This window comes from Oncorhynchus mykiss, chromosome 14 (genome assembly GCF_013265735.2).
Source record: "Oncorhynchus mykiss isolate Arlee chromosome 14, USDA_OmykA_1.1, whole genome shotgun sequence".
Taxonomy (NCBI): domain Eukaryota; kingdom Metazoa; phylum Chordata; class Actinopteri; order Salmoniformes; family Salmonidae; genus Oncorhynchus; species Oncorhynchus mykiss.
Genome location: NC_048578.1, coordinates 7,661,245 through 7,688,310, shown reverse-complemented (window position 1 = coordinate 7,688,310; position 27,066 = coordinate 7,661,245). Strand labels below are relative to the sequence as shown.

The 27,066-nt window shown below is 44.8% G+C and overlaps 1 protein-coding gene across 23 annotated transcripts in view; it reads left to right on the top strand.

The window, feature by feature from the left end:
• Positions 1 to 24,041, top strand: part of LOC110488691 (protocadherin alpha-C2) — a 213,341-nt gene extending 189,300 nt beyond the window's left edge. For all 23 annotated transcript variants that reach the window (XM_036942812.1, XM_036942825.1, XM_036942814.1 and 20 more), the window contains 2 exons: positions 3,566 to 3,654; positions 20,708 to 24,041. In XM_036942812.1, the coding sequence (XP_036798707.1) occupies positions 3,566 to 3,654; positions 20,708 to 21,009 (391 nt within the window). In that variant the 3' untranslated portion in view covers positions 21,010 to 24,041. The remainder of the gene's footprint in view (positions 1 to 3,565; positions 3,655 to 20,707) is intronic.
• The last annotated feature ends 3,025 nt before the right edge of the window (positions 24,042 to 27,066 follow it).

The following is a 27,066-nucleotide window of genomic DNA, read 5'->3' as shown; positions in this document are numbered from 1 at the left end:
CAAAAGCGGTGCGTGTGTAAAATCACCGGGGAAGCCAAACCAGGGGGAAAAAGCCATATTACAACCTATGTGTTGTGATAATTGCATTGTTTGCTCTATAACCTGTTAGTTCATAAGCCTTGACATCATGATGTATATAGGCCTAAAGGCTGAGACAATAAGAAGCCCCATTGGCAGAATCAATTTAACCACACCTTTATTTCGTTACAAAGCCAGAGTACAACCTCTGTCCTGTGAAGTCCAGAAAACATATTGCATGTAACTATCAGTTACATGACCTACAGCATGGTCAAGCAAGGTAATGTTTCTGACATTTTCAGACCACTAAACAACTATTGATTTTAGAACCACAGAGAGTTACCGCAAGTCACAAAGAAAACAGGAGATGCCTCCACTATTCCAGCCCCATTTCATCTTCAACGTTTCATCATCAAATCACCTATGCTTGGTCTAATACAGTGACAAATAAAGAAACCAATGTAGTCCAATCAACGTAAGATAAATATGATGTGGCTGTCCTTGGATCTGATTTGTGTGTGTGTGCGTGTGTGTGTGCAAGTAGAAAAAACATGTTGGCTCACCCTACACCCTCCTCTTTCATGTTGACTAAACGGTCTATCACTTTATCATATAGTACAAGCTTTTTTTTTTGTTTGTCCTAGGCTACCTGGCTAAAATGCTTGCTCGCTAGCCTAACTTCCTTTCATGGGCAACGTTAGCTAGTTAACATTAGCCTTCTACATCTAGCTACATATTGAACTTCCATCCTCTCAGTCCAGGGGCACAATATGAATATATGGTTGGATCAAAATCACCGTTATAATCATTGGCTAGCAGGGGAAATTAAGTAAAACCACATGTCCAAATCCCTATCCATCCATTGCTAAATTCAGAACAGGACCATTTTAGCTAGCTAGCTAGCCACCGGAGGACAGCAACACAACAAGACGTAACAATTCAAGTTGTTTCTGTCAATTACGGATTTCTCTTGATGTGATGTGATGAGAAAGAAGCCAAATCAAAACGGTCTTCCCTTGACACTAGCTCAGTTTAGCTCAGCGATGATTGGCTATTATTTTAAAAAATATATATATATCAAGGGAGGCCAAATGCTCGCTGGCTTCCCTGCATTCAGTGCTACAGGCGGCAACAATGTCGTACTGTTTGTGAACAGACAGCATCACAGAGATGGCCTACACATACAGAGAGAGAGTGGCGCTGTTTTGCTTTCTCCGGTGAGATACATTCAACCTCTTGTGAATTGAAGGAAAATTATGAAACACAAAGAGAAGAAAGATACATTATTTTGTTTCTTTTTTTTTCTTGGTCATTTTTGGGGGGAAGCCTGGCTTCCCTTGGCATCCATGACTACACGTCACTGACAACAAGAGAGAAACAGATACAGGCATTAGCTGTAGGAACATGCTTTCGATCCAGTGTTCCCCATTAATAATTGATCAGTGAATCTGGATGACTCCAGCTCTACACAGCACTTAAAATGGCCACCCTGCCAAATCTCTATTCATCTCCTTATACCACTACAAAAAGACAGGAGGACCTTTACACACACACAACACACACACATTTCAATACAGCTGATGGAATAGAGATGACGGAGGCGTGAAAAATTGCAAAGAAAGAAAGGGAGGGAGAGGGGGAAGGGAGAAATGAATAAAGAGAGAATGGGTGAGGGGGACAGAGGGTGAATCAGATGGCAGAAGAGCGAGGAGAGGATAGGGACTGAGCTGTGATTGCCTGACCTTGGGGGTGAACACGCTCACACATACACCCGCACACATACACGCACATGCACACGTGTGCACGCGGACGGCCAGACAGTGTGTGAAGAGCCTGGAGAAGAAGTGCAACTAAAATGGTGGCAATACTGCTGCCTCCTCCCACACGCTTTCCCTTCCTCCTGTCTCTCTTAAATGTTCAACTATCATTTATTTCAAGAGCTTCACTTTTACCCTATGGAGAAAATGTCCTTGTGTTCCACCTTTGACATTTTGCAGTATATTGTGGTATAGGATCGAGTGTTCAATCGCATATTGGGCACTTTCAAGTATGTGTGTGTGGGCCAGAGAGAGAAATACAGCGAGGAGAGAGATACAGACAAAGGGACTCCAGCTGAAGTGGGGGAATGGTTCTCTTCTCATCTGACCTCTGTGAGACTAAACTTTGCGAGACCCAGTTTTCCAGGCAGGGTCAAAGGGAAGGAGAGAAGAGAGGGATTAAGCATGGAATAGTAGCAATGCAGGAGGATTGAAAGAGGGAGAGCACCTCCTTAAAACCACATTGACGGGTTGATATCGGGAGACTGTTTGCATTTAGCATGTACACGCGCGCACACACACAGCGCTCTGCGCATTGTTAGCTCTGCCTGCGGGTTTCAGTCGCCCCTGGTTCCTCTTAAGGTTTCTTCCTAGGTTTCTGCCTTTCTAGGGAGCTTTCCCAAGCCACTGTGCTTCTACATCTGCATTGCTCGCTTTCCTGGGTTTTAGGCTGGGTTTCTGCCGGTGTAAAAAAGGACATTAAGAATACATTTGATTTGATGTAACATCTGCTAACACAATAAAGAGAAAGTCTAGATAGAGAGTGTTTTTCTAATCCTCAATTAAAACCCTGCTCTGCATCTCACTATGGTAAAAGGTGCTGCCCTTATTGGATAAATGATAGTGGAACATGCAGATTATTTCAAAAGCGACATGAAACGGACCTGAACCCTTTTCATGATTAAAACATTTAACCATAGTTTGAATAGAGGACATTAAGATTTAGTGGAATCTCATACCTTACATTTATGGCGTGTGTGTGTGTGTGTGTGTGTGTGTGTGTGTGTGTGTGTGTGCGTGCGTGCGTGCGTGCATGCGTTTAAGGTTCTGTTTATTTGCTGTATTTTGGCAGCAGCCTGTCGCTGATTTAACACCCCAGAGCTCAATACATTTTAGTTAGGAGGGTTGCTGAAATCCCTGGGGTGGTTGGGAAAATGTTAGAGCACCCATCTGTAATCCCTAATCCAAGGAGCGGTGTGAATATGCAGGGTGACTACTGTTTAATCCTAATCCAAGGGCCCATTTGAGTTCCTGAGATGGAATTGGTCTGACCCCCCTCCTGAGACCCCTGCTACTGACTGTGTACACACACACACACACACACACACACACACACACATACACACACACTGTGGTTTCCTACCATGGCTTAATTTAGTAACGCTCTGTATTATAGGAAACTTGTGGAGCGAGAGACGACTGGGTCCACAGAAGCTTATAGCTGCTGCTGCCTATGGCCCTGTGATAGAGGAAATAATGGAGTTCACCCAGAAAACAACGTGTGTGTGATGTGTTTGAGAGTGAAAGGGTGTGTTTGTGTGTGTATTTATGAGAGAAAACTCTCTCAATATATACTGTACCATCAGACTGTGTGTGTGTGTGTGTGTGTGTGTGTGTGTGTGTGTGTGTGTGTGTGTGTTATATTTCTCTAGACTCTGTAACCTCTGAAAATGTGTGCGTTGGGATGTTTCTCCAGTGTGTAACCTCAGAGTGTGTGTGTTGTGTTCCAGCTCAGTGCACATGGAGGAGTCGTCGGTGATGCAGGGAGCGCAGGGGGTTCTGGTCCAGAACTGGCCGACCGTGTCTAGCGCCGCCGGAGGTAAGAGCCAGGCCACTACACCACACACTGAACCGCTCTGACCCTGACCAGACCAGACCAAAGCAGAATACAATCAGACTAAGACCCTGAGAAACCCAGGCCAATGCAGAACAACTCAAGACTATCAAAAACCAACCCAGACTAGCTAAGCCAGACCCACCCAAGGACAATCCAGACCAGTTTAGGCCAACGCAGACTAACTCAGACTACCTCCGACTTTGACTGGCACAGTGTTATCCAGACCAACTACGACATAACCAAAGGGAGAGACCAGGTTCTCCATCGCCCTGACTCCTGCTCACTGCCCTTATCCACTCAGACATGAAATGACACTGTTCTGTGGGTGGAGATTGGTATCTGTGTGAGAGAGAGAGAGAGAGAGAGAGAGAGAGAGAGAGAGAGAGAGAGAGAGAGAGAGAGAGAGAGAGAGAGAGAGAGAGAGAGAGAGAGAGAGAGAGAGAGAGAGAGAGAGAGAGAGAGAGAGAGAGAGAGAGAGAGAGAGAGAGAGAGAGAGAGAGAGAGAGAGAGAGAGAGAGAGAGAGAGAGAGAGAGAGAGAGAGAGAGAGAGAGAGAGAGAGAGAGAGAGAGAGAGAGAGAGAGAGAGAGAGAGGTTGTCTACAGAGGCTTAGAGAGCTGAGACTGAGACATCAACACAGACCCATATTAACTATGAATACTACTCTGATTACATTCTTCCTCTCTATCTCGCTCTTTCGCTCTCCCATACACACCCCAATGTGATGCAATGTAAACTTGCCTTTTTTTTTTACAAAAATCACATTCGCCCCCCACGTCTCGTAACCCTGGTGACTGTTCTTGTCACTTTTGTACTTCTCGGATGATGAAACGGTCCGTAGCTTCCTGCTCTTGGCTGCTCTTGGATGCTCTCTACCTCATTAGCATACTCATTATAACCGCACAAGAAGCATTAACATCTGACTCAAGGTCAGTACCTTCCAGAACAGACGTGTTTGGGTGGAGAGGAACTCAGCAGGAATGTGTTATGTAGCAGGGTCCAGGGAGGGGGGAGGGAGGGAGGGAGTGAGGGGGAAGTAGAGATTGAATGAGGGGCGAGTAATGAGAGAGGAGTGGAACGTGAAGACATTGTGGAGGATACAGAGAGATAGAAAGGAGTGGGAGAGAGATGGATGGACACAGGAAGAGAAGGATGACAGTGCAATTTACTGAGTAGATAGAAAGGTGATTTGTTGTAACTAAGGTATGCAGAGAATGACCCGGCTCTCTGTCCATTATAGACAGCCTGACTAACTGCCCACACACACAGTCTTCTCTCTCTCTCTCTCTCTCTCTCTCTTTGTCTCTCTCTCTGTCTCTCTCTCTCTCTCTCTCTCTCTCTCTCTCTCTCTCTCTCTCTCTCGCTCTCTCTCACACACACACTCTGCCTTTCCCGCTTAGCAATCGATTTCTTGCCCAGACTGAGGAGTTGCAGCCTTGAGCAGGGAGGTGGTGAGTGGAGGGAAACCGAATGGGTGGAGATGCTAGTCTTCATGGGTCGGGTTGGCTGGAGTTGGCTAAGGGGTTGTGGAAAGGGGTGACAGGATGGGGAGGGTGTATACTGGGATCGACAGAGTAAGGGGTTGGATGGATTTTTAATGGGGGGGGAGTTGGATGCTAAATGAAGCAGTGCCGTCTGGGCAGGAACGTTGGGGGTTTGGAATAATGGGGGTGGAGTCCAAAAAAAGTCTAATGGCAAATTTTAGGATGTAGAATGATTCAATTGAGCAGATTTGAAAAAATGTCAGGAGGTTGTAACGGTGAAGATGTAGACAGGGACACAGCTGGATCTGTCCAGTCAGCCGGTATGATGGCACTCATTGAATGAGTCATCTCCTGGTCTAATGATCAGCGCGTCAGTCGTTGCCTGTCGGCTTTCTGCAGGTTTAGGACCTGAAGTCACTTTAATGCATTGTTGCAGCGTGAGAGAGGATAGGTGTTGTGTCGATTGTTACAACTGCAGGGTGGGGTTGTGTGTGTCGTCTGACAGAGTCTATTTGCTTTCTGTTCGTTGTGAGACAAAGAGCCACAGCTGGAGACTACGCCCCTGTTCCTTCCCCAGTGTTTCCATCAGGGTAGTTTACTGCGGATATGTGTGTCTGTTTAGGAGTTTGTGTATGTATTTTTATGTATGAGAAAGAGTGTGTGTGTGTATGTGTGTATGTGTGTGTGTGTGTGTGTGTGTGTGTGTGTGTGTGTTCGCTCCCTGCTTTGTGTGCAGCTCCTGGTATGACAGATGGAGTCCAGCCTACGCCCAGATTAACAGACTCACATTAATGAAATCAGGATTCTGCATGCTGCCTAACTCTATCACTCTCTCCTCTCCTCTCTGCTTCCATCCACCCCGCCATTTCACGGCTATGTTTCTAAAGCAGGGGCACGCACAGGGATTCACAGAGGGCTGTGCTGGATCTGAACAATCCCCTGGGGAGAAATTGGTAGAGGGAAGAAAAGAGAAGGAGAGGGAGAAATGCAGAGCCAGAGAGCGAAAGGAAGGAGAGGAGAAATGGAGAGCAGTGAGAGGGAAGAGAGGGAGAGAGGGAAGAGAGGGATGGGGGGGACTGGGAGGTAGGGGGGAAAGTGTGACAATGAGTTGGAAAAAAGAGACAGAGGCAGAGAGTGAAAAGGGGAGAGAGGGAGAGGGGGAGGGAGAGAGGGATGGAGGGCTGCTGTTGCTAGGGGAGAGTGTGTTGCTAGGGGAGAGTGGTTGACTCGGAGAGCGAGAGAAAATGAGGGAGAGAGAAAGCTCACAGCATTATTCTCCATCTCAGCACTGTCGCTGTGACGCCCAAGTCCTACCGCTTCACTCGAGGATGCAGTTTCCACGGCAACCATTCATAGCCCTGAACTGAGTGTCGAGAGAGAGCGAGAGAGAGAGATGAAGAGAGCAAAGAGATGAAGAGAGCAGAGAGAGGGTGTAAGAAGAGCGTTACGGAGGGAGAGAGAGAGAGAGAGATGGAGATGTGGACCTGAGTGGGCTGTGAGGTTGAAGCAACGCAGGTGAATAGAGAGAAATAGCGAGGTGGCTGCTGGTCAAATAAAAAACAAGCGTTGGATAGAAAGGAGGAAGAGGTTGTGTTAGCTAGAAATGGTCTGAGGAGGGCATGGCGAGGGGAAACAAGGAGAGAGGGAAGGAGAGAGGGAAGGAGAGAGTTAGAGAGGGAGACTGACCTACATACACAGGGCCGTGCTGTACTGCAGAGGTGGAGGCAGGTTTATTGCAGGTCAGGTCTTTATGCATCACTGCTCTATTTGATGACAGGGACACACACACACACACACACACACACACTCACACACACACACACAAGCCTGATTTGATGAGGGCGGACAGGAGTCAACAGCAGCTTGCACCTGACGAGGCAAAACGGAGGACAGCAGATGAGGGAGAAGAGGTAGAAAGGGCAAGAGAGGGGGAGGAAGGGTGAAAGAAGGAGAGAAAAGGGTGTGCCCTGCCCTCCTCCGGAAATAAGCTCCACGGCAGGTGGTCCATCCTGTGACCACAACACGTTGTTGGGTTAGACTAGGGGAGGGTGGAGGCGTATAATTCTCATTAGTTGAATGCAGAGATGGAGAGTTGAGGTTTCTGCGTTCAGCTGCTCAAGCAGAGAATCTGTGGTGGTAGTATTGTTATGTGAGTAGGTCTGCTGGATAGAACTCTCTGGAACCTGCCTGGGGCGGAGAGCCAACTCAGGAGGGGAAGCCTAGACCAAGTTGTTCCTCTCTGCTCATCCAAAAATGCCTCCCCTCTTCCTTTTATTCCTCCTCTCCTCCACCTCCTTCCTTCCGATCTTAGCTGACTTCTGTCTATCTCTGTCTGTCCTCCTTTTTTGTTTAATTTCTGACCATTTCATTTTCTGCCTCTGTTTCTTTTGTCCTCTCTCACCCTCATTTTCTCACCCTCCCTCTCTCCTGCCCCCCCCTCTCTCTCTCTTACTCTTTTTCTCTCTATCTCACTCCCACTCTCTTTCTCACCCTTTCTCTCTCTCTCTCTCTCTCTCTCTCGCTCTCTCTGCTTCACTTAGAATAAATCTGTTTCTAATAGTCTGCTAACAGTCATGTCACTATTAATGACTATATCATCCTCATTAGAAGCACTGCTCTCATTTAGATGAGACACACACACACACACACACACAGAGAGAGAGTTGGCAGTGGCACCTCTTTGTGAGGCTGTTGAGGACGGTCTCTTGGGAGAGCTTGTCTCCACCATCTGTCACATGATCCGTCTGGGCATCACACTTCAAGGTGCGCACACATACGCACATACACACGGTGAAGAGAAACACACAATCACTGTCACCAACAGATACTGTAATTTCTCGTTTAAAAAAAAAACAACACACACAACCAGTCGCCATAGTTTATTTTTATACACACAAGTACACTTGCTCCTTCATGTTGCCGTTATCAGTCAGGGGAATATATGGTGATTCATGCAGACACACATATACTCCTGTCACTACCCAGGCACAGGCAGAAAAATACAGATGCATGAATAACAATTAGGTTTTGAAGAGACAGCAGTATCGCTTAGGGTTTCAGTCCTCATAATACACACTCACACACACACTCACGCATGTACACGTATGCACACACACACGGAGCGCAGGTGTTTTGATAAAGAAGGGTGTGGTCCCAGCCACGAGAGCTGGGACCATTGCGTTTCACTACACCCGCAATAACAATCTGCTACATATGTGAATGTGACCAATACAAATAATTTGATTTGCTATCACAACAACCCATTATCTTCAGGATTTTTAGTAGCAGTTTTTCTACCTTTCTGGGTGGATCGCATTTCATACCCGCATCCCTGTACTTCCTCTCTCTCCTCTTCTTCTCTCTCCTCCTCCTCGTCCTCTCTCCTCCTCCTCCTTCCTTCATTATGTCAGCCTGCACTGCGCTCCACTGCGCTTCTGCTCAAGCGGCCGATGGATCGTGGAGCTCCTGGATGATTTAAGTCACTGTGAAAACCTTGGTCAGCAGAGAGACGGAGAGAGAGACGGAGAGAGAGACGGAGAGAGAGACGGAGAGAGAGACGGAGAGACAGACAGATGGAGAGACAAACAGACGGAGAGACAGACAGAGAGAGAGGGAGACAGTCGGAGAGAGACATTCAGAGAGAGACAGACAGTCAGACGGAGAGACAGACAGACGGCGAGAGAGATGGAGAGAGAGAGAGAGAGAGAGAGACAGACGGAGAGAGACAGTCAGAGAGACAGACAGACCGACTGAGAGAGACAGTCAGACAGAGAGACAGACAGACAGAGAGAGAGACGGAGAGAGAGAGTCAGAGAGACAGACAGACAGAGAGAGAGACGGAGAGAGAGACGGAGAGAGACAGTCAGAGAGACAGACAGACCGACTGAGAGAGACAGTCAGACAGAGAGACAGACAGATGGAGAGAGAGACGGAGAGAGAGAGACAGACAGACAGATGGAGAGAGACGGACAGACGGAGAGAGAGACGGAGAGAGAGAGACAGACAGACAGATGGAGAGAGACGGACAGACGGAGAAAGAGAGACAGAGAGTTAGGCTACATTAGAGGAGTGTATTGCTTTGGATATTTGTTTCTGAGAGAACGATTACGTAAGAGTTCTGAAATACTTGGAGTGTGTCGGGCTACGATTCTGATCTTTGGTAAAGACAGAGAGGAAGAGGAAGAGACTCAGAAATGTAGAAACACAGCAGAGAGAGATACACATATACAGAGAGGGTGTTATGCTGTGGTCATCCCAGTGTAAAATGAATCCTTCACAACACTAATGTGCCTCTTAATGATCAGTGATTGACAAGCTGTTTAATTTCCAATCATAATAACGTTGCCATAACAGTGATGGGCATAATTAACGCTCTATCAATCACTGGAAGGGGACGGGTATTTGCTGGACCAGGTTTCACGCTAGATTAGATGAAAGGTCAGAAGAAATGAGAGACTTCGAGCTGGAGGAAGGGTGAGTAAGGGAGGCAAGTAAGAGAGAGAGAGATTTTTCCAATGCAACAGCCATTGACAAATCAGACAGTGCTTAGGCCCCTCCTGTACTCCCTGTTCACCAATGACTGCCTGAGTCTCCAACTCAATCATCAAGTTTGCTGACAACACAACAGTGGTAGGCCTGATTGCCAACAACGACGATATATCCTACAGGGAGGAGGTGAGAGACCTGGTGGAGTGGTGCCAGGAAAATAACCTCTCTCTTGACATCAACATAACGATTGGCTAATTGTGGACTTCAGGAGACAGCAGAGGGAGCACGCCCCGATCAACATTGACAGGGCCACAGTGGAGAGGGTCAAAAGCTTCAAGTTCCTCTGCGTGCACATCACTGACAACCTAAAATGGTCCACCCACACAGACAGCATTGTGAAGAAGGTGCAAATGCTTGGCCACTAAGACCCTCACAAACTTCTGCAGATGCACCATTGAGAGCATCCTGTCGAGTAGTAGCACCGCCTGGTACGGCAATTGCACCGTCCGCAACCGCAGGGCTCTCTAGAGGGTGGTGTGGTCAGGCCAACGCAATCACTGGGGGCACACTGTCTGCCCTCCTGGACATCTACAGCACTCGGTTTCACAGGAAGGCCAAGAAGATCATTAAGGACCTCAGCCACCCGAACCACGGGACTATTCACCCGCTACCATCTAGAACAAGGAAATTCCAGTCCTCGAGGGCCTGATTGGTGTCACATTTTTGCCCCAGCTAACACGCCTGACTCCAATAATCACCTACTCATGATCATCAGTTTAGAATGTAATTTGATTAATCAGCTGTGCTTGCTAGGAATGGAGAAAAAGTGTACACCAATCAAGGGATTTGATTTAGAGGTTATGGTTGTGTGTGGTTCTGTGCTGGTCGTGGCAGGTGCCTTTGTTGCCATCCTGATAGGTGAGAGAGAGGAAGAGAGGGAGTGAAGGGGGGGGAGAAGGGAGAGTGGAATGGGTAGAGGGAACGAAAGGGGAGTAGAGAAAGAAGGTCAGAGAGGGATGGAGAGATGCTGGGAGGGAGGGGAAAAAGATGATTGGAGCACAGACAGATTTGCTGTTCCTGTTTGATTGTCATGGCTCAATTAAAACAAAGAGGAGGAAAAGTGGGGGTTCCCACTTGTTGTCTTGAGGGCATAAAGCAGTGTGCATCGAAATATATAGACAAGGAAGCATTAATGGATTTAGAAAGTTTAAGAAGAAGAGGTGGGAGCGATTCATTCTGACCAGGATTTTGACATGCAGTCAGACCCAGTCAGAGCCGGTCCTGACCTCCCTGGGGCCCTAAGCAAAATTCTGCTAAGGGGCCCGTGAGCCATGTAAACCATTTGCCATTGGCACATAGTCACACCTGACACCCAGTGCCCCTCCCTCCTTTAAAACAGTTTGCTCCATCCGTCTCTCTAAGAATAAGTAGACCTATACAGAACAGAATAGTGAATATTAACATGAACATAAATAAGAAATTGTAGAAAATATAAAATGTAGAAATAATAAAATATAACACTGAGCTTTGGCTCTGCTGCCTGGTAATTAGTCCAGTTCTCACAATATTATACAATTAGCTTTGTCTGTACAATGTAAACATAAGCCTATGGGCTATGGCTGCAGCTATATGTCTTAAAATAGTCCAATAAAACCTATACAGCTGTGTGTTTAACTGTGGTTCCCTCTACAGCCTGGGCATTTTCAGCATCAGCATGGGCACCAGTCTATCTGGACTGTCTGGAAGAAATTGAGAAAGTATGTCACATGGTTAGTTAAGAAGTTAAGCAGTCATTTACACAAATGCACTTCTGCCGTGCAATCTTAAATGTTACTAAGTGCGTAAACATTTGAATGTTTGAATTAAAATCTTACCATCAAAACATTCCTCTTCTGCACTTTCTTGAGTCAAAGCCACCAATGATGTCATCATAGGACTTGTGTTTCCCCCACGTCATGATACATGCTCATGATGGCCAGACCCTTCACACACGTCCCTGTGACATGGAAGACCTCAGGTAGCTTTTGAGGAGCTTTCATTTTGAAAAGCTCCTCCCCTGCCGATGCTACTGTTGCTGGTAGGGTGACTGCAATTCTTAGGGCCGTCCAAAAGGTTAGGATATAGAGTTCCTCCGGGTGTTTCTCACAGAGAAAGGAGAGCAGCTCAAAGGCAGTCATCTTACCTGATGGCAGATCAGGTACATTCTGAATCTCGTGTGCCAGATCCATTCCACTGGTGTCACAGTCGTCTCTGAAGGTTTGAGTGTTTTCAACTTCCATACAGTGAACCTTTAAAGATTCACTGGACATCTGAGAGGCAGCACTGAAGTTCAGCAGCACTCCATATTTGGTTTTCGACCGGTTGAGTGTTTCAAATCTCTCGTCCATGGACGTCACAGCAGAGTCGACTTCAAGGTTTTTCAGTGCATCAGTCACTGGTTCATTGGGAGTCTTATAGCTGAAATGCTTCTTGCTGATTCTCAGTCTCCTCTCTTTCAGAACAGCCTCCACATTAATTTCTTCACAAATGCTTTTTGGCTGTTGTCTGGGCCTCAGAGAATCCAGTTTCCCCGTATGTAGTGAGGGAGGCCTTTGCATTTGAGGTTAAATTCATTGCGATATCCAACTGCATTGAGGCGGATTGGAGGAGCATGTTCACCTCGTTTGTCATTGTCAGTATCTCACACCATACGACACAGCAAACCAAGAAGCAGTGGGACCCAACTTCCTCTGCAAGTGCTTGTGCCTCCACTTTGGCCACAGGATCGTTGATCATCTGTCTGGCTTCCAGTAATGCCTCCCGAACCTCAGAAGCCTGATACCTGATTGCATGAACAGTTTGGAGCCTACTCTCCCATCTTGTGTCACTCCATGACTTCACGGTTATGTTCACGTGTTTCTTTAAAACACCCCGTCTTTGTGTGCCATCTGAAAAGATGGTGAAGAGCTTTTGCACACGCCCAAAAAACTCAACTGCAGCTTTTAAAGATTTGGCAGCATCTGCAATGACAAGGTTTAGAGTGTGTGCTCCGCATGGGACGAGCAGGCTCTGGGATTTTTTTTGGAGCAGTCTGGCTTGTACTCCTTGGTGCTTAACCTTCATGTTGGCCCCATTATCATAAGCTTGCCCTCTGCAATCTTCATATGAAATCTTCAGCTCGTTCAGCTTTATCTAAGATAACAGTGGTGGACAGATTCAAATCTGTTGTAACCTCAACATTCACGAAGCAGAGTAAGTGCTCCTTGAGCTCTGGCTTTCCCTTTAAAACCACGCTTTTCAGAATAATGGACATTGGCTCCTGGTGACTAATGTCAGGTGTACAGTCCAAGATAATGGAAAAGTACTTTGAGTCTCTTACTTGAGTCACTATTGCTTCCAGAGTCTTGCCGCTCACAATCTGTATCAGCTCATTCTGTGTGCGCTTCCCAAGGTAATGAGCATGTGTCGCTCCATCTTTAGTTTTTCTGAGAAGGGGGTCAAATTCTTCCAGTGATACAACCTCTTTTAGGAAGTTTTTATTATCTGGTTGGAAGAGTTTGTCTGATGAACGGACAGCATGCTAGGTTTCTTTCAGCCAGGGACTGGGTGATACCTATGAAACGTGTAAGGACATCCCGCCATCTCTTTCTTTCGGCCTCCACAAATTGTCATTTTTTAATCTGGTCAAGAGTCTGTCCCCGACTTAGGCGCAGATCAAGTTCTCTCCACTTAGTCATATCGTTGGTGTGCTCAGGACTACCCTCGTAGGATTTCAGAATGGCGTTGATATTTGACCACTCATTCACGCCTTCCTTTATTGTTTTGTAGTCTTTTGTAGAAAAGAGCTCACAGCAAAAACAATACACAGCCTTGTTTTTGATTGAGTGTGAAAGCCAGCTCAGAACAATCCAGTCCTGGTTTGAATGGACCTCTGTGCACCAACTCAGTCCTCATACAGTCTGTTAAGACTGGGGGCCAATCTGCTGGGTCATTTGGTGGAGCAGCAACTGTTCTATTAGGGTCTTAGCTGCTTGTATCTGATACTGGCTGTACACCTCTGGTTGTGCTAATACTGGCTGAGGCTGCCTGTACTTCACCTGGGTCTGTGTTAGTACTTGCTGAAGCTGCCAGTACTGGGTCTGTGTTAGTATTTGCTGAAGCCCGGCTGTACTGGGTCTGTGTTAGTACTGGCTGAGGCTGGATGTGGATCAACTGAGTCTGTGCTTGTACTGGCTGATGATCCAGCATCTCCTCTACTGACAAACTTAAGCATAACACTTATAAATTATAGATAACAATACTATTATTAATTTCATCAGCTGCATCAGGCCCATTCAAACGGTCTCCCCCAGATTTCCAAATTATACATTTTCACATTTTAAACATTATTTATACTATGGCTTGGCTGAATACCTGATGGTTATTATTTACTGAGAGATGTACATCCATATTGCCCAGTATGCCCAGCTAATCAACATTTTAAATGTAATATATAAATCAATAGTCAATGTCAATGTAACGGTTGTCTCCTTTGACGAGGAGGAGTAGTAGGAAATATCGGAGGACCAATGCGCAGCGTGGTAAGTGTTCATCTTGGTTTTTAATAAGAAACGTGAACACTGAAACAAAAATAATAAACGACAACGTCAAATAACTAAACCGAAACAGTACCGTGTGGACCAAACACTGACACGGAAAACAAACACCCACAACTCAAAAGTGAAACCAGGCTCCCTAAGTATGATTCTCAATCAGGGACAACGATTACAGCTGCCTCAGATTGAGAACCATACCAGGCCGAACACAGCAATCCCAAATCAATAGAAAAAGGAACATAGACAACCCACCCAACTCACGCCCTGTCCATACTAAAACAAAGACATAATAAAATAACAAAGGTCCGAACGTGACAGTCAATCCATTGCTTTCCATCTTGCATTAGTCCAGAGTTGTAACTAAACCTTGACTGAGAGACTAGATAATCATTGTCTTGTTTAAAATTGTGTGTGTCTGAGGTGTGTCATCACGCCCATATGTTGTTTGGACTGGTCCCCACAGAGGTTGCTGCTGGAAAGTGCGAGTTTCATTTTGTGCACGCGCAACGCTGTTATCTTTTCCGAGCTGCAGTTTATAAACCCTGTTGCCCGTTGGCGTTTATCAAACGTAATGAATAGTTGTATTTCACTCTCACTTTTGTCAGGCAAAAGTCACAGAACACAGCCCTGGAAGTGGCTGGCAAGCAAGCAAGGCACAGACAGACCAACAGATGCACTGCCCAGCTAGGTTAGCAAGACAGTCAGACTAGAGAGAGATGCACTGCAAGCTTGCACATCAACTTAACGTTACTGTTATTTGCTGACATCAACTCGGAGGGGAGAGAACACAAGTTTACCTGATTGCTGTTCCCGCAATTCACTCTCATGGTGTTTTTCCTCTCTTTTTCATGACCAGAAGGATAGTTCCGCTTCATCCTCTCATCGAAGTTGTAAACATTGACACCTGCTTTGACACAAGGGGAAGGCGGGGCCCTTGTGTAATTTGCGGGGCCCTACACAACTTGCGTAGTGAGTGTATAGGGCCGCCCGGCTCTGGACTCAGTCATGGGGCTTTTGACTCGGTCATGATATGTCACAGACAATCAAAAGGCTCTTCTACCCAGCTGTAATGTCTTTGACCCGGTGTGATGCTGCTTCTCTCCTCTTCCCGGCCCTATCAGGTCCTGCTGCATCTGTCTGATTTCCATCACAGTGACTCAGGGTCGGCTGCGGGCATAAGAATATACAGTATACAGTGCCTTGCAAAACTATTCAGCCCTCTTGGATTTATTCACATTTTTGTGTGTTAAAAAGTGGTTTTATTTGTATTTAATTTTTTTACAATCTATACAAAATACTCTGTCATGTCAAAGTGGAAGGAAACAGATTAATACAAATTAAATAACTAAAATAGAGTCGTTGCAAAAGTATTCAGCCCCATATGTTTAGGCAAGCCTAAATTAGTTCTGTGATCAAATTTGACTTAACAAATCACATAATAAGTTACATGGACTCACTCTGTGTGAAATATTAGTGGTTGACATGATTTTTGAATGACTCACCCTTCCTCTGTCCCCCATCCATACAACATCTGTAAGACCCCTCAGTCAAGCATTGCATTTCAAGCGCACATTCAACTACAAAGACTACTACAGAGAGCTTTTCCAACGTCTCATAAAGCAGGGCCGTGTTTGGTAGATGGCTAACAATAACAAATCAGACCATGAATATCTCTTTAATCATGGTCAAGTTAATAATTATTGTATTCAACCACCCAGACACATTAAACCGGACTGCAGGACAGGAATGAAACTCCTCAGAGATGTCACCATGATGCCATTTGCGATTTTAAAACAGCTAGAGAGTTCAATGGCTGTGATGGGAGAAAACTGAGGATAGAGCAACAACATTGTGGTAGATCACAATCATGTTCTAAATGACAGCATGAAAAGAAGAATACAAATATACAGAACACAAATATTCCCAAACGTGCATCTTGTTTGCAGCAAGGAACTAAAGTAATACTGCAACAAAACACGGCAAATGAAAACACTTTTTTGTCTTAAATGCAAAGCGTTATGTTTGGGGCAAATCCAACACAACACATCACTAGGTAACTGTCTTCTTATTTTCAAGCATAGTTGTGGATGCATCATGTTATGGGTATGCTTGTCATCGGCAAATACTGTGGAGTTTTTTAGGATAAAAACAAACGGGAAGGAGCTAAGTACAGGCAAAATCCTAGAGGAGAACCTGCTTCAGTTTGATTTACACCAGAGACTGGGAGAGGACCACAACCAACAACACAAGGCCAAATCTATACTGGATTTGCTTACCAAAAAGACAGTGAATGTTCCTGTGAATGTTCCAAGTTACAGTTTTTACTGGAATCTAGCCACGATCCGCAACATCATGACAGAGCTTGAAGATTTTTGAAAAGAATAATGGGAAAAATATTGTGCAATCCAGTTGTGCAAACCAAACCTTTAGAGACCTCCCTGAAAGACGTACAGCTGTAATCGCTCTCAAAGTAGCTGAATATTTATGTAAGACTACATTTTAGTTATTACTTGTATTATTTTTTTTATTAATCTATATATATTATTATCTTTTCACTTTGACATTTACAGAGTATTTTGTGTCGATTGTTCACAAAAAGAATGACAATTACATTAATTGTAATCCCACTTTGTGGAACTCAGTTGCGGTCTTCATTTACTTTGGTTGTGCATCAGCAGTTCTTCTTTTGTCATTCAATGACAGTCACTCAACTGTCACTCACTAAACATTTTTCGATTGGTAAATTAGTCTTGCCAACTACCAAAACCTTGAGTAATCATGGCCGTATTACCGACCGGACATGAAGGGCATTTGCCCAGGGGTCATGACCTCCATTGACGGCCCCCCATAGATTTTTTTTTTAGCCATTGTCACTCAGATATAATTTTAACATGGCATAAGTCATTGCAAAATGTGTGGAACGTGCTGTAAAATTGCTCATTTTTCTCTCCGCCCCATGGCAACTAAAAAACAACTTGCATAAAATGAGTTATAAACCTGCAACCTTTTCTCTACGCTCCATGGCAAAATTAACTTTAAAATCAACTCTAGCTTAGGGCCCCCAAAGGGCTGGAGCCGGCCCTGCAGTGACTCATCACTCTCTGGGGTCCTATCTGTTTATGACTTTATGTTTGCATCAGGGGCACGGGTATCTCTTTATCTGCCTGCATTGTTTTAGACAGGAAATTACCCAGGGACAGCATAGCTGAGCAAATGCATTTTAGAGTAAATACCCTACCACTTTCTATGATTGCTGTCTTTCCCTTTCCCCTCTCATTCCTCCTCTCTTTTATCATTTATCCCTTTTAAAGAGCAGAATCAGATCACAATGTTGGCTGGGAGTCAGATAAGGGCAGTAACCCAAGATTGATACAGACTCTCCCACTGTCTCCATGTCAGAGAGAGAGAGAGAGAGAAAGATTGTATCTGTCTCCTACTCCTCTCTCCCTCTTATCCTCATCCTCTGTCTGAAAATAAAAAATCCTGAACCAACACTTCCATTTGACTCCCCCCTTTGCTGATAGCTACTTTATTGAGGGAAAGTGTACTTACTAGGCCTGTGATGGGTGGTTGTCTCAGCTAGCTATCTTAAGATGGATGCACTAACGGCAAGTGCTGTGGATAAGAGCGTCTGATAAATGGCTAAAATGTTTTTAAAAAGTCAATGTACGTGTGTCCGACTCTATCTCACGGCGCTGATGTCACATCAGCGGAGGTCAGATAGCACTCCTGGCTTGAATAGGAAGTTAAAAGGAAGACTATGTGACTGCTGGAACTCTGTGTCTGTTTCAATCGGCCAATCTGTGCCCTCTTACAGAGTAGGCAAAATGGCCGCTGGTAATGAGGATATTCGCTATAATCTTTCCCCTGCGTCCCAATTCTCTACCTTCTAGCATTGGCTAGAGACAGATGTGGCCATATTCTTACACCACTCATTTCCTTTTAAGTCCACGAAGGGAAGTGAATAAGTGCACACTTTAGGGCAGAAGGGTAAAGGATTGGGACGTAGCATCTGTATCTATGAGAGGGGGAATAGGACGGCGTCCCATCATCCAGAAAGGCTTGCTGCAGTGTTTGACTCCATAAGAGAGATTAGGAGTGTGTGCAGTGCAGGGGACATCACACTCTCCTGACGCCCAGCCTGGATTTACTCCCAGAATCCATCACTCTGAGCAGCTCCAGCAGAGAGCCCGGGCCAGTACAGAGGGGGGAGTAGGAGGAGAGAGGCTGGGAGGGAAATAGGGCCGCAAAGAGAGGGGAGGGAGAGAGATGGAGAGGAGAGAGCAAAGTCGGGTAAGGAAAAAGGGTGGGGGGGGGGAGAAAAATAGAGAGGGAGGAAAAGAGAGAGGAGTCAGTTAGGGAACGGAGGCGGAGGAAGGAAGGGAAGGAAGGAGAGGAGAAGAGGTGATAGGGGAACGGGAGAGAAAGCGTGGGGAGCTTCATAAAAATCTGCATATTCCATCGTTTTTATCAGTTTTTTAATGGTCACTAATTGCCAGAGGAAATGTTTTTGGCAACAAACAAAAAAACTATTTTGGTTCCTTTTGAATTGAGAGAGGAAGCGGGAGAAGAGAGGAGTAGTGTGGCGCTAGAATAGATCAGTGATCTAGCTCCGTCTTGTCGTTCTGAGCTCTGCTTGGTTGTTATTGAGGCAGACTACATTTGTGCCGCTATTCTTGTTCCTTGAAGCCGTGTAACAATGGCTCCCCCTGGCCACTTCAATCACTACCTGCTGAATGAGACATGTACTGGCTGATCACAACCGACTTACTGAACTCTTGCCCTGTACCAAATGATGGGTCTCTTTCCCATGGGGTGCTTCATACTTAAAAACGTTTTTTTTTTTTCCTTTCGTTTTTCCCCCCCTGTATATGTTTGTGTATTCAGGATGCCTTTAGCTTTTTCTTGACAGATGGGACTATGTTAATGGGAATTTGAGCTGAAAGTACTACCATAGCTTGTCCTCCTAACTCTCCAATAGAGGCAAGGTTGTTGAGGACAGGGACTGGGGAGATGGCCTTCCATACCCTGGGTGTTATATGAGGCCAGTCCTCCCTCTTCCAGACACTGTTCCTTCTGCTTGGATGAACTCTGTTTTGTTAAACTCCCCTTTAGAGGGAAGTCAAAAACAAGAGAGACAAATAAAAAGTGTAATATGTGAAGGAAGTATCGCAACTAGGTCATAGCTGTGAGGAATGAGGCAAAGTGGTGTGGGGTGTGTTTTGCTGGTGGAGTGTGTATGTGCGTCGGTTTGTGTGTGTAATGGGACTGAGTAGTTAGAACAGTCCCCTCGGGATCCCTGGGTTGTCAGGGTGGGGTGTGAGCTCTGTTACATGCACTCCGGCTCTTCAACCCACACACGCCTTTTGAACGCAGAGTCACAGTGAGCAGGCTGTTTGACTGACCGGGCACCTCTGCCATCACCTTCCCCATCCCCTTTAATGAGGAGTTATTTATGTGAGCGCCCCTACCCCTTTAAGGGTGTTGTTTATGCGTTCTCTCTCCTTGGGCAGATTGATGGGGTCGGGTTGGGAGGGGAGAGCTGAGAGCTGAGCCAGGTGTCGCTCTACTCTGCTCTGCTGCAGTGAGTCCTGATGTGTGTCGAGAGACTGAGGGAGAGCGGACAGTTTATCGAGGTTGTTTCACACCTGCCTTTCTCAAAGTACTGAGTACAGACTCTTTAACTAACTGGAGACCACTTAAAATGCTGAGCGTTTGAGATGGTTTAGGTCGCCGTTGTTTGGGCTACTTACTCAGACACACGCACACGCACACACACACACACACATAAGGTAAACACTTCTATTGAACAGACACTATCTCCATTTACCTTTTTTATTCTTAGCGCTTCAGTGGCGATCTGTGATGGAAGTTGAAAGCGCAGTCATCTCCCAGAACTAACGCTCAGCGTGTAAACGGCTTGTTGACTTTCCGTTTAAATGCCATGTCTTTATTCCCTGACCTTTCCCCGCCTCTCCCTGTGTGATGGAGCGCTTCATGTCTTGTCCCACAGCGCCGACCGGGGGCCCTAGCCGTGGCGAGGGGCGACAGAATGGACACTTTGATTCTGTGCTGCTTATCAGTGGACCGTTTGAAAGCTTGCATTCTGAGTCGCCACCCCTTCCTTTTGACTGGTGTTATGGCTGTTTCTGTGGATTAGTGACCGATTAGTGACATCACAATGGGAGTCAGGGTGATCAGAGAACTCCTGTGGGTGACGCTTCAGCATGGTGTTGACTGTGTGCTATGGGGGCATCACCAATGGATGCTATGTGGGAAGAGTCTGACACGGCAGAGGTTTCCAAGTCTTTTCAAGAAAGTGTCCAAGACTATGACACCAATGACAACATTGACAGTTGTACCAATGACATTGTGGTTTACAACCATCTTACAACCCCTCTATATAGACAATATTGATGACAATGGTTGTGAGAGAGATGATTCCAGTACAACATTAATAACCCTTCGTGGTTCTCTGTCTCTGTCTCTAGATGCTGAGGGTGGAGAGGTGTCCCCACCCATGGGAGCCGGAGTGGACAGTAACAGCTGGCACTTCCGTTACGGCGCCGGTGGTCCCGGTGGACCCCCCCAGCACCTGAAGCCCGGCGAGGTCCCCCCCGAAGCCTTCATCATCCCTGGATCGCCCGCCATCATCTCTATCCGCCAGCAGGGAGGAGAGGACGACAAGAGCGACTTCATCAGCTTCGGAAAGAAGGAGGAGGCCAAGAAGAAGAAGAAGAAGAAGAAGGAGAAGAAGGATAAGAAGGATAAGGGGAAGGATGACGATGAGTAGAGGAGGAGGAGGAGGAGGAGGAGGAGGAAGAGAAGGAAGGGGAGCTGTTGAAACAGAGGTACCAACCAAAGTCCACCGGGAAACAAAAATACAATTATTTTAGACCACAGGTGAAAAGAGATTCCCAATTCTACTTCATAATCTCTGGCTCAGTAACACAGACAGGCAGACAAAGTCTGCTGCAGTCTGCTCTATACCCACCCCTGCAACAAAGATAATAGCCCAAATCTCTCTGGTAAAAATCGGGCTTTACCAAGATTATTGTAGATTACTGTCGCCTCAAAAATCTCTTACTGGGGTAATTGATTAATCATGCCTTGATGAGAAGAAAAAAAACAGATGGATAAATGTTCCACCATGCCCCCAGGAGCCTATACACCTTGAGCCAAACGATTCCCTCCCTACTCTTCTCAGCGAGGGGACGAGAGCCACTGTCTCCCCTCACCCTCTGCTTTTCACCCTCCCACCCACGGATACGTTGGCACCTCTGTCTCACCCCTTCCCACCATGTTGTATAATTCTCTCTCTTTGAGAGGAAAAGAAAATCCAACAGCCAGAAGAAAACAGCTCTGTGCCAGCCTCGGAAAGAGAGCAAAAAATAAAAAGGAAATGACGAGAAGAAAGTAAACTGAAGACTACACGACAGAAGACGAGTTAAATGTTGGTGATTTAAGAGCTGGACACTCACACTTGTAAATAGCACGGGAGAGAGTTGCTGAGGCTAAAGGCTAACACGGCACTGCTGCCGCGGCTTCCTATCGCGCTCTCTTGCTGTCAGTGTTCCCTGTGACGGCAAGGAAAACATGGCTGTCAATGACAAAACACGCTGACACACACTCGCTGTAACAACCCGGACACTGAGAACACCTGAGAACTGGAGAGAGGTCAAAAATAAAAAATACAAAAAATACAGGAGCAGCCAACAAAACAACATTGTGTTTAATACAGAACGCAAGCTTTTTCCTAAGCAGTACACATGTGTACAGTAGATCTACTCTCTCAGGGTTGGCACAGCAGCATCCCCTGCAGTTACTCCTGATGGGTTCGCTCACTACTCTCTTTTGGGACGACGAGATCCTTCTCTCGCCCAATGCAAACAGATAGAACGAGGGATGGAGAGAAAGGAGGAACACTCTTCAGAGTCTCCTGAGAACGAAAGAGAGAAGAGTCCAGTTGAGTTGGCCTGTGATCCAGCTTGTTGATCTGAGCTCCGTTGGAGCCTTGTAGAATAGCAGGAGCGTCTCTAGCTAAAGATGATCTCTTCTACTCTCCCCCTGCCACTCAGCAAAAGCCTGAGGCTTTCTGCTCTGAATGTTTGGTAGCAACCATCACTTACCTGATATCCAACCTGATCCCCCATCCTCCACATCCCCAACCCGCCCTTTCCACTACCTGCCCCTGCCCACACAGATTCTCATCCCCACCCTTACACCAACCACAGACTGCTTCTTCACATGATGATGATGATGAATTTGTGAAACTTTTTCACTTTCTATTTGTTCTTGGAGAAGACCCTCGATTTCCTACTCTGTTTAGTTAGCTTTAACTGATCTGCAGCGCTTCTGCTTGTCCCACCCCCCTTGCCCTCGGCCTTTCTCTTTTCTCTGGCCGTGGACTCCCCCTCTAGCCCCATGTTCTTTCAGGGTGAACTGGGAAGGCTGAACATTGTGGTGTGCTGGGAACAGCATGGAGTAATGTGGAAGAGGCCTGAAGAACCCAGTCGGGACCGGGTGTCCATTATTCTGAGTTCTATAACGCCAGCTGTCTCCAAGTGCAAAACGGTTGAGTTCTTTTAACTTGTGAATACTACACTGTTCATTCCTGTTTGTGGTCACTGGCGAGAGGGGACGAGGTGGGATGGGGACAGGGATGGGGTGGATGTCTGGGACATGGTTCTGAGATCGAGGCTTATCCTCCATGTTCCTGGGTACACGTTTATCTCAAAATTGATTGATTATGATTGGTGAATCAAAACAGTAGGTCATCCATTGGCTTTTATGTACACAATAAATGTAGAGTTAGACTTGCTTTTTATATATGTGGCCTGTGCATTAATAAATGCAGTGTATACTGCTAATTATTACATTATTAATGAATAAATAAGGGCATCTAAGGATTCCCACCCCACAGCTCTATCCCATCAATCCCCTCTCAGGAGGTTTTGTAATCACCCCTGCTTCGATTGGTTCCCCGTTCCCCTGCCTGTATGTTGTTGCAACGCCACCCCCCCCTCCAGGTTTTGCGGCTCAATATGACGTCACTCCACTAAAGCGGCTGCTGCATGTTCGTCTCAAAGGAAACTCAAACAATATAGAGATACAATATATATATATATATAGAAATAGATGGCTATGATTTTATTGTTTCGTATTATAATTTTACTTTGACTCCCACAGGAGATATGTGTATGTACCGTCTCTGTCATGCATCTTCTACATATTACACCCTCCGCACTCCACAAGACAGTGGTGTTGTATGACGTTAACTAAACCTTTTCGATATTTGTAAATGCTGTTGTGTGATGCCCTTGATCTCAACTCTGTTAATTTTGTTTTATGGAAATAAGATTTTCGTTTTTGAGAACAAGCAACAACAACAAAAAAAAAACGTTTTGTGTCCGGCTTTGACATGATGATCTAACTAACGCTGTAATATTGTAACTGAAATATGTATGATCCTGTGATGAGCTATCTCTTCCCTTTCAACAGAAAAAAACGAAAAAAATAAACACGAAAAAAGAAGACAATTCCTATGTAAAAATTGTATATGTAGTGTATGCTTGTGTTTAGTGAGCGTTCACGCTGTCATTCTTTTATCAGCGTATGATGGTGAACAATGGTGGCGCTGTCCTGGCCTACTGATCAGTGCAGATCTGTTGTGAAACCTTTTTTGTACACCTGCTCATCTACTGTGACGGTGAAGTAGTGACATTTAATTTCTTTCTGTTTTTTTTTATTTGACCTAAATGGATACAGTGGTAATGTGTTTTGTTTATAAATCACTAAATAAAAATTTTCTTTCATAAAATGAGACTGACGTTGTCGCCTTGGAGCTTGCTTGGAAACAGGCATTCTCTCTCACACACACACACACACACACACATACACACACACACACACCTTCTCCCTCTTTGCATTAACAGCACAGTTGCAATCAGTACACTGTAAAAAATATTGTGCCCCTTTTACTTGAACATTTTTTTGGTAACTATGTGCATCAGCCTTTTAAGTAAATCCAAAAAGGAGGATCATTTAAGTATAATATACTTCGCTTTTAGTGCATCACAAACTCAAATAAATTAAGTGCAAACAACTAACAGGATCTCAATAATTCCTTTCATTCAACTTAATTTTATCACATTCAGAACATTTTTTTTTTAGTTTGACCTGCTTAAGTCCTTCAAGTCCCAGAACTAATGTTATAAGTTTGATATACTTAATGTAATCAGTTACAGAACTAACATTGTAAGGTTAATTCGCTGAATTTAGTCCGTATCGTAATTGATATTCTATGTCTTTTCGACAAATGATTTTGCTCAGTTACTTATGGTACTCAGGTTCGTAAAATGTATTTAATCTTACTACTCAAATATACACTCACAAATATACTTAAAAAGCTGAGGCAAATAGTTACCTCAATAGACTTGGGAAAATTGACTAAAAACGGTATTTCTATACAAGGGAATATGCAAAAAGAAACAACAGTGTTCAACTTCAAACTTCAACACCTTCATTTTGAATAAAGGTTTTCTTCAAACATCAATTGCCTCGTATACCCTACTCCTTAAGCATTTGTGGAGAGCTCATTACTTTGTCATCTTTAATCATTCTGCGTATAAATCCACCTTGCCTCCTTAGGTAAAGTTACATCCAGAAAGCTTGCACCTGACTACGAATATGTTCAGATCTTCACAACTGCATAACGTTTAGGTGATATCATTGTAGAGTTTGGCTAGTATTCTCTGGTGTTCTGTGTGCCCCTTAACAACATAGCGATGTTTTAACAGAAACGTAAATGAAGGATTTATCTTAATAGACTTTACACAAAGCACAATATGAACTTTAGCTCAAATACAACCTCATTCAATATTATTTTGACTGGTATAAGCATTCTGGGTATAACTCCACCTTGCCTCCTAAAGTTACATCCAGATATCTTGCACCTGACTACAAATCATCTCAGAAATCCACAAGTGCATATGGAGTACGTTTTAAAACAAAGCTGTTTTTTAAACAGGAATTTACAATGTCTCTTATACCACCTAGCAACTAGCCTTTCAGCTTACTGAGTAGGGTTTAGACCACAGTTGGTGAGTGGCCCTTTGAGAGTTCTCATAGATATCTTTAGACATCTCTGAAAACAAGTAACTTCATCTTTAGAGCTTGGACCCGTGGGAAGGTCCTGAGATCACCAAGTTCCAAGAATACTTTTTGGAACACCTCAAAGGTATATTTAAGTTCTTTGGGGTACCTTAGATTCAAGTCATTGATGAGGCCCATATACAAGGTACGTGACTGTGTAACACCACAAATACCAGCCAGGACCTCTGCTCCTTCGATGCAGATCCCATGCCCTATATTCTGGTGCAGATCCTTCACAGTGAACACCTTCATCACATGCTGAACGAGGTCCTCTCGGATCACGGTGTCGTTAGCATCCTGAGTGAAACAATTAAGAAATAACAGGCAAGGCTATTACGTTAACTGTGCCACTTGAGGAAGAGAGGGAAACAAAGGAAGATACCTCATTTAGAGATAAATAAGGATACAAAAATAAAAACCTTTACCTTGTGTTCTGTAATAAGGTCTTCAACCCTCTCGCCGAGGTATATGATCAGGGCACGGATCACACTGTCTCTTCTTTCCTGGATGGTGTCGCACTGTAATGTGATGTTATACAAATATTTGCATTTTATACTGGCAACTAAATACATACAGCATAACCTATATACTATTGTGAAGGTGTTCCAGAGCAACAGTTGCAATTCTTCTGAACCATTCCTTAATCAGAGAGAGAGAGAGAGAGAGAGAGAAAACATCTTCTGAACAGATAAGGACAACAGATGATCTGAGAGACAGAATGCTGTTGGGAAACTCCTCCCAAGGCATGTGCAGAGTGAGAATGTTCAGACTAATCTTTACTGCATGTATAATTGTAGATTAGAATATTAGGTCAAGGTAACAGAACATATTTAAATGAATATTTAAAAAATGGACCTACATTTACTATTTTCGTTCAGCTATATTTTGTACCTGGTTGGGCTTAAAAGGGGCTGACCATCTTTCTTTGAAGTCCTCACAGGAAGGGCCTGAATGACATCTTGTCTTCGATATTAGAAGGTCTTTGCCATTTTGACACTCACAATGTTGTGGTTGTCACGTATTTGTACTTGAAAGCAGCAAAACTGCAGCTCTTACATTGCATGTGCCGCCTGATCCCTACGGAATTAAGATATAATCCATTCATTTTGTTTGTGTGTATACATCAGCACAAACATATATTATTACTTGTGTAACTTTTATTTAACTAGGCAAGTCAGTTAAGAACAAATTGTTATTTACAGTGACAGCCTACAGAGGAACAATGGGTTAACTTCCTTGTTCAGGGGCAGAACGACAGATTTTGACCTTGTCAGCTCGGGGATTCGATCCAGCAACCTTTCGGTTACCGGCACAGCACTCTAACCACTAGGTTACCTGCTGCCCCCATAAACTATCTCATTCTAAAATAAGGAAGACACACATTGTCTATACCTGCCTGGGCGACAACACATTGAGTAAAACACTAATAGGACCCTATGAAATCCTTGTTCTATTTGTCCCAAATGCTGTTTTATTTTCCAGAATTCCGTGTTAACTTTTTGTTGCCTAACGTGTTCAATCCATTTAGTTGATTTAAAAATACAGGATACATCTAATACCTATTATTCACACTAATGTTGGGGTACTGTAATAAAAATATCCTGTGTGTCCTGTCCGAGGGGTACCGTGTATTCTGTTTAAATTTCTGGATTCGCATTGCATTTGCATTGCAGAAATCATGGGGCCCTACAAGCAC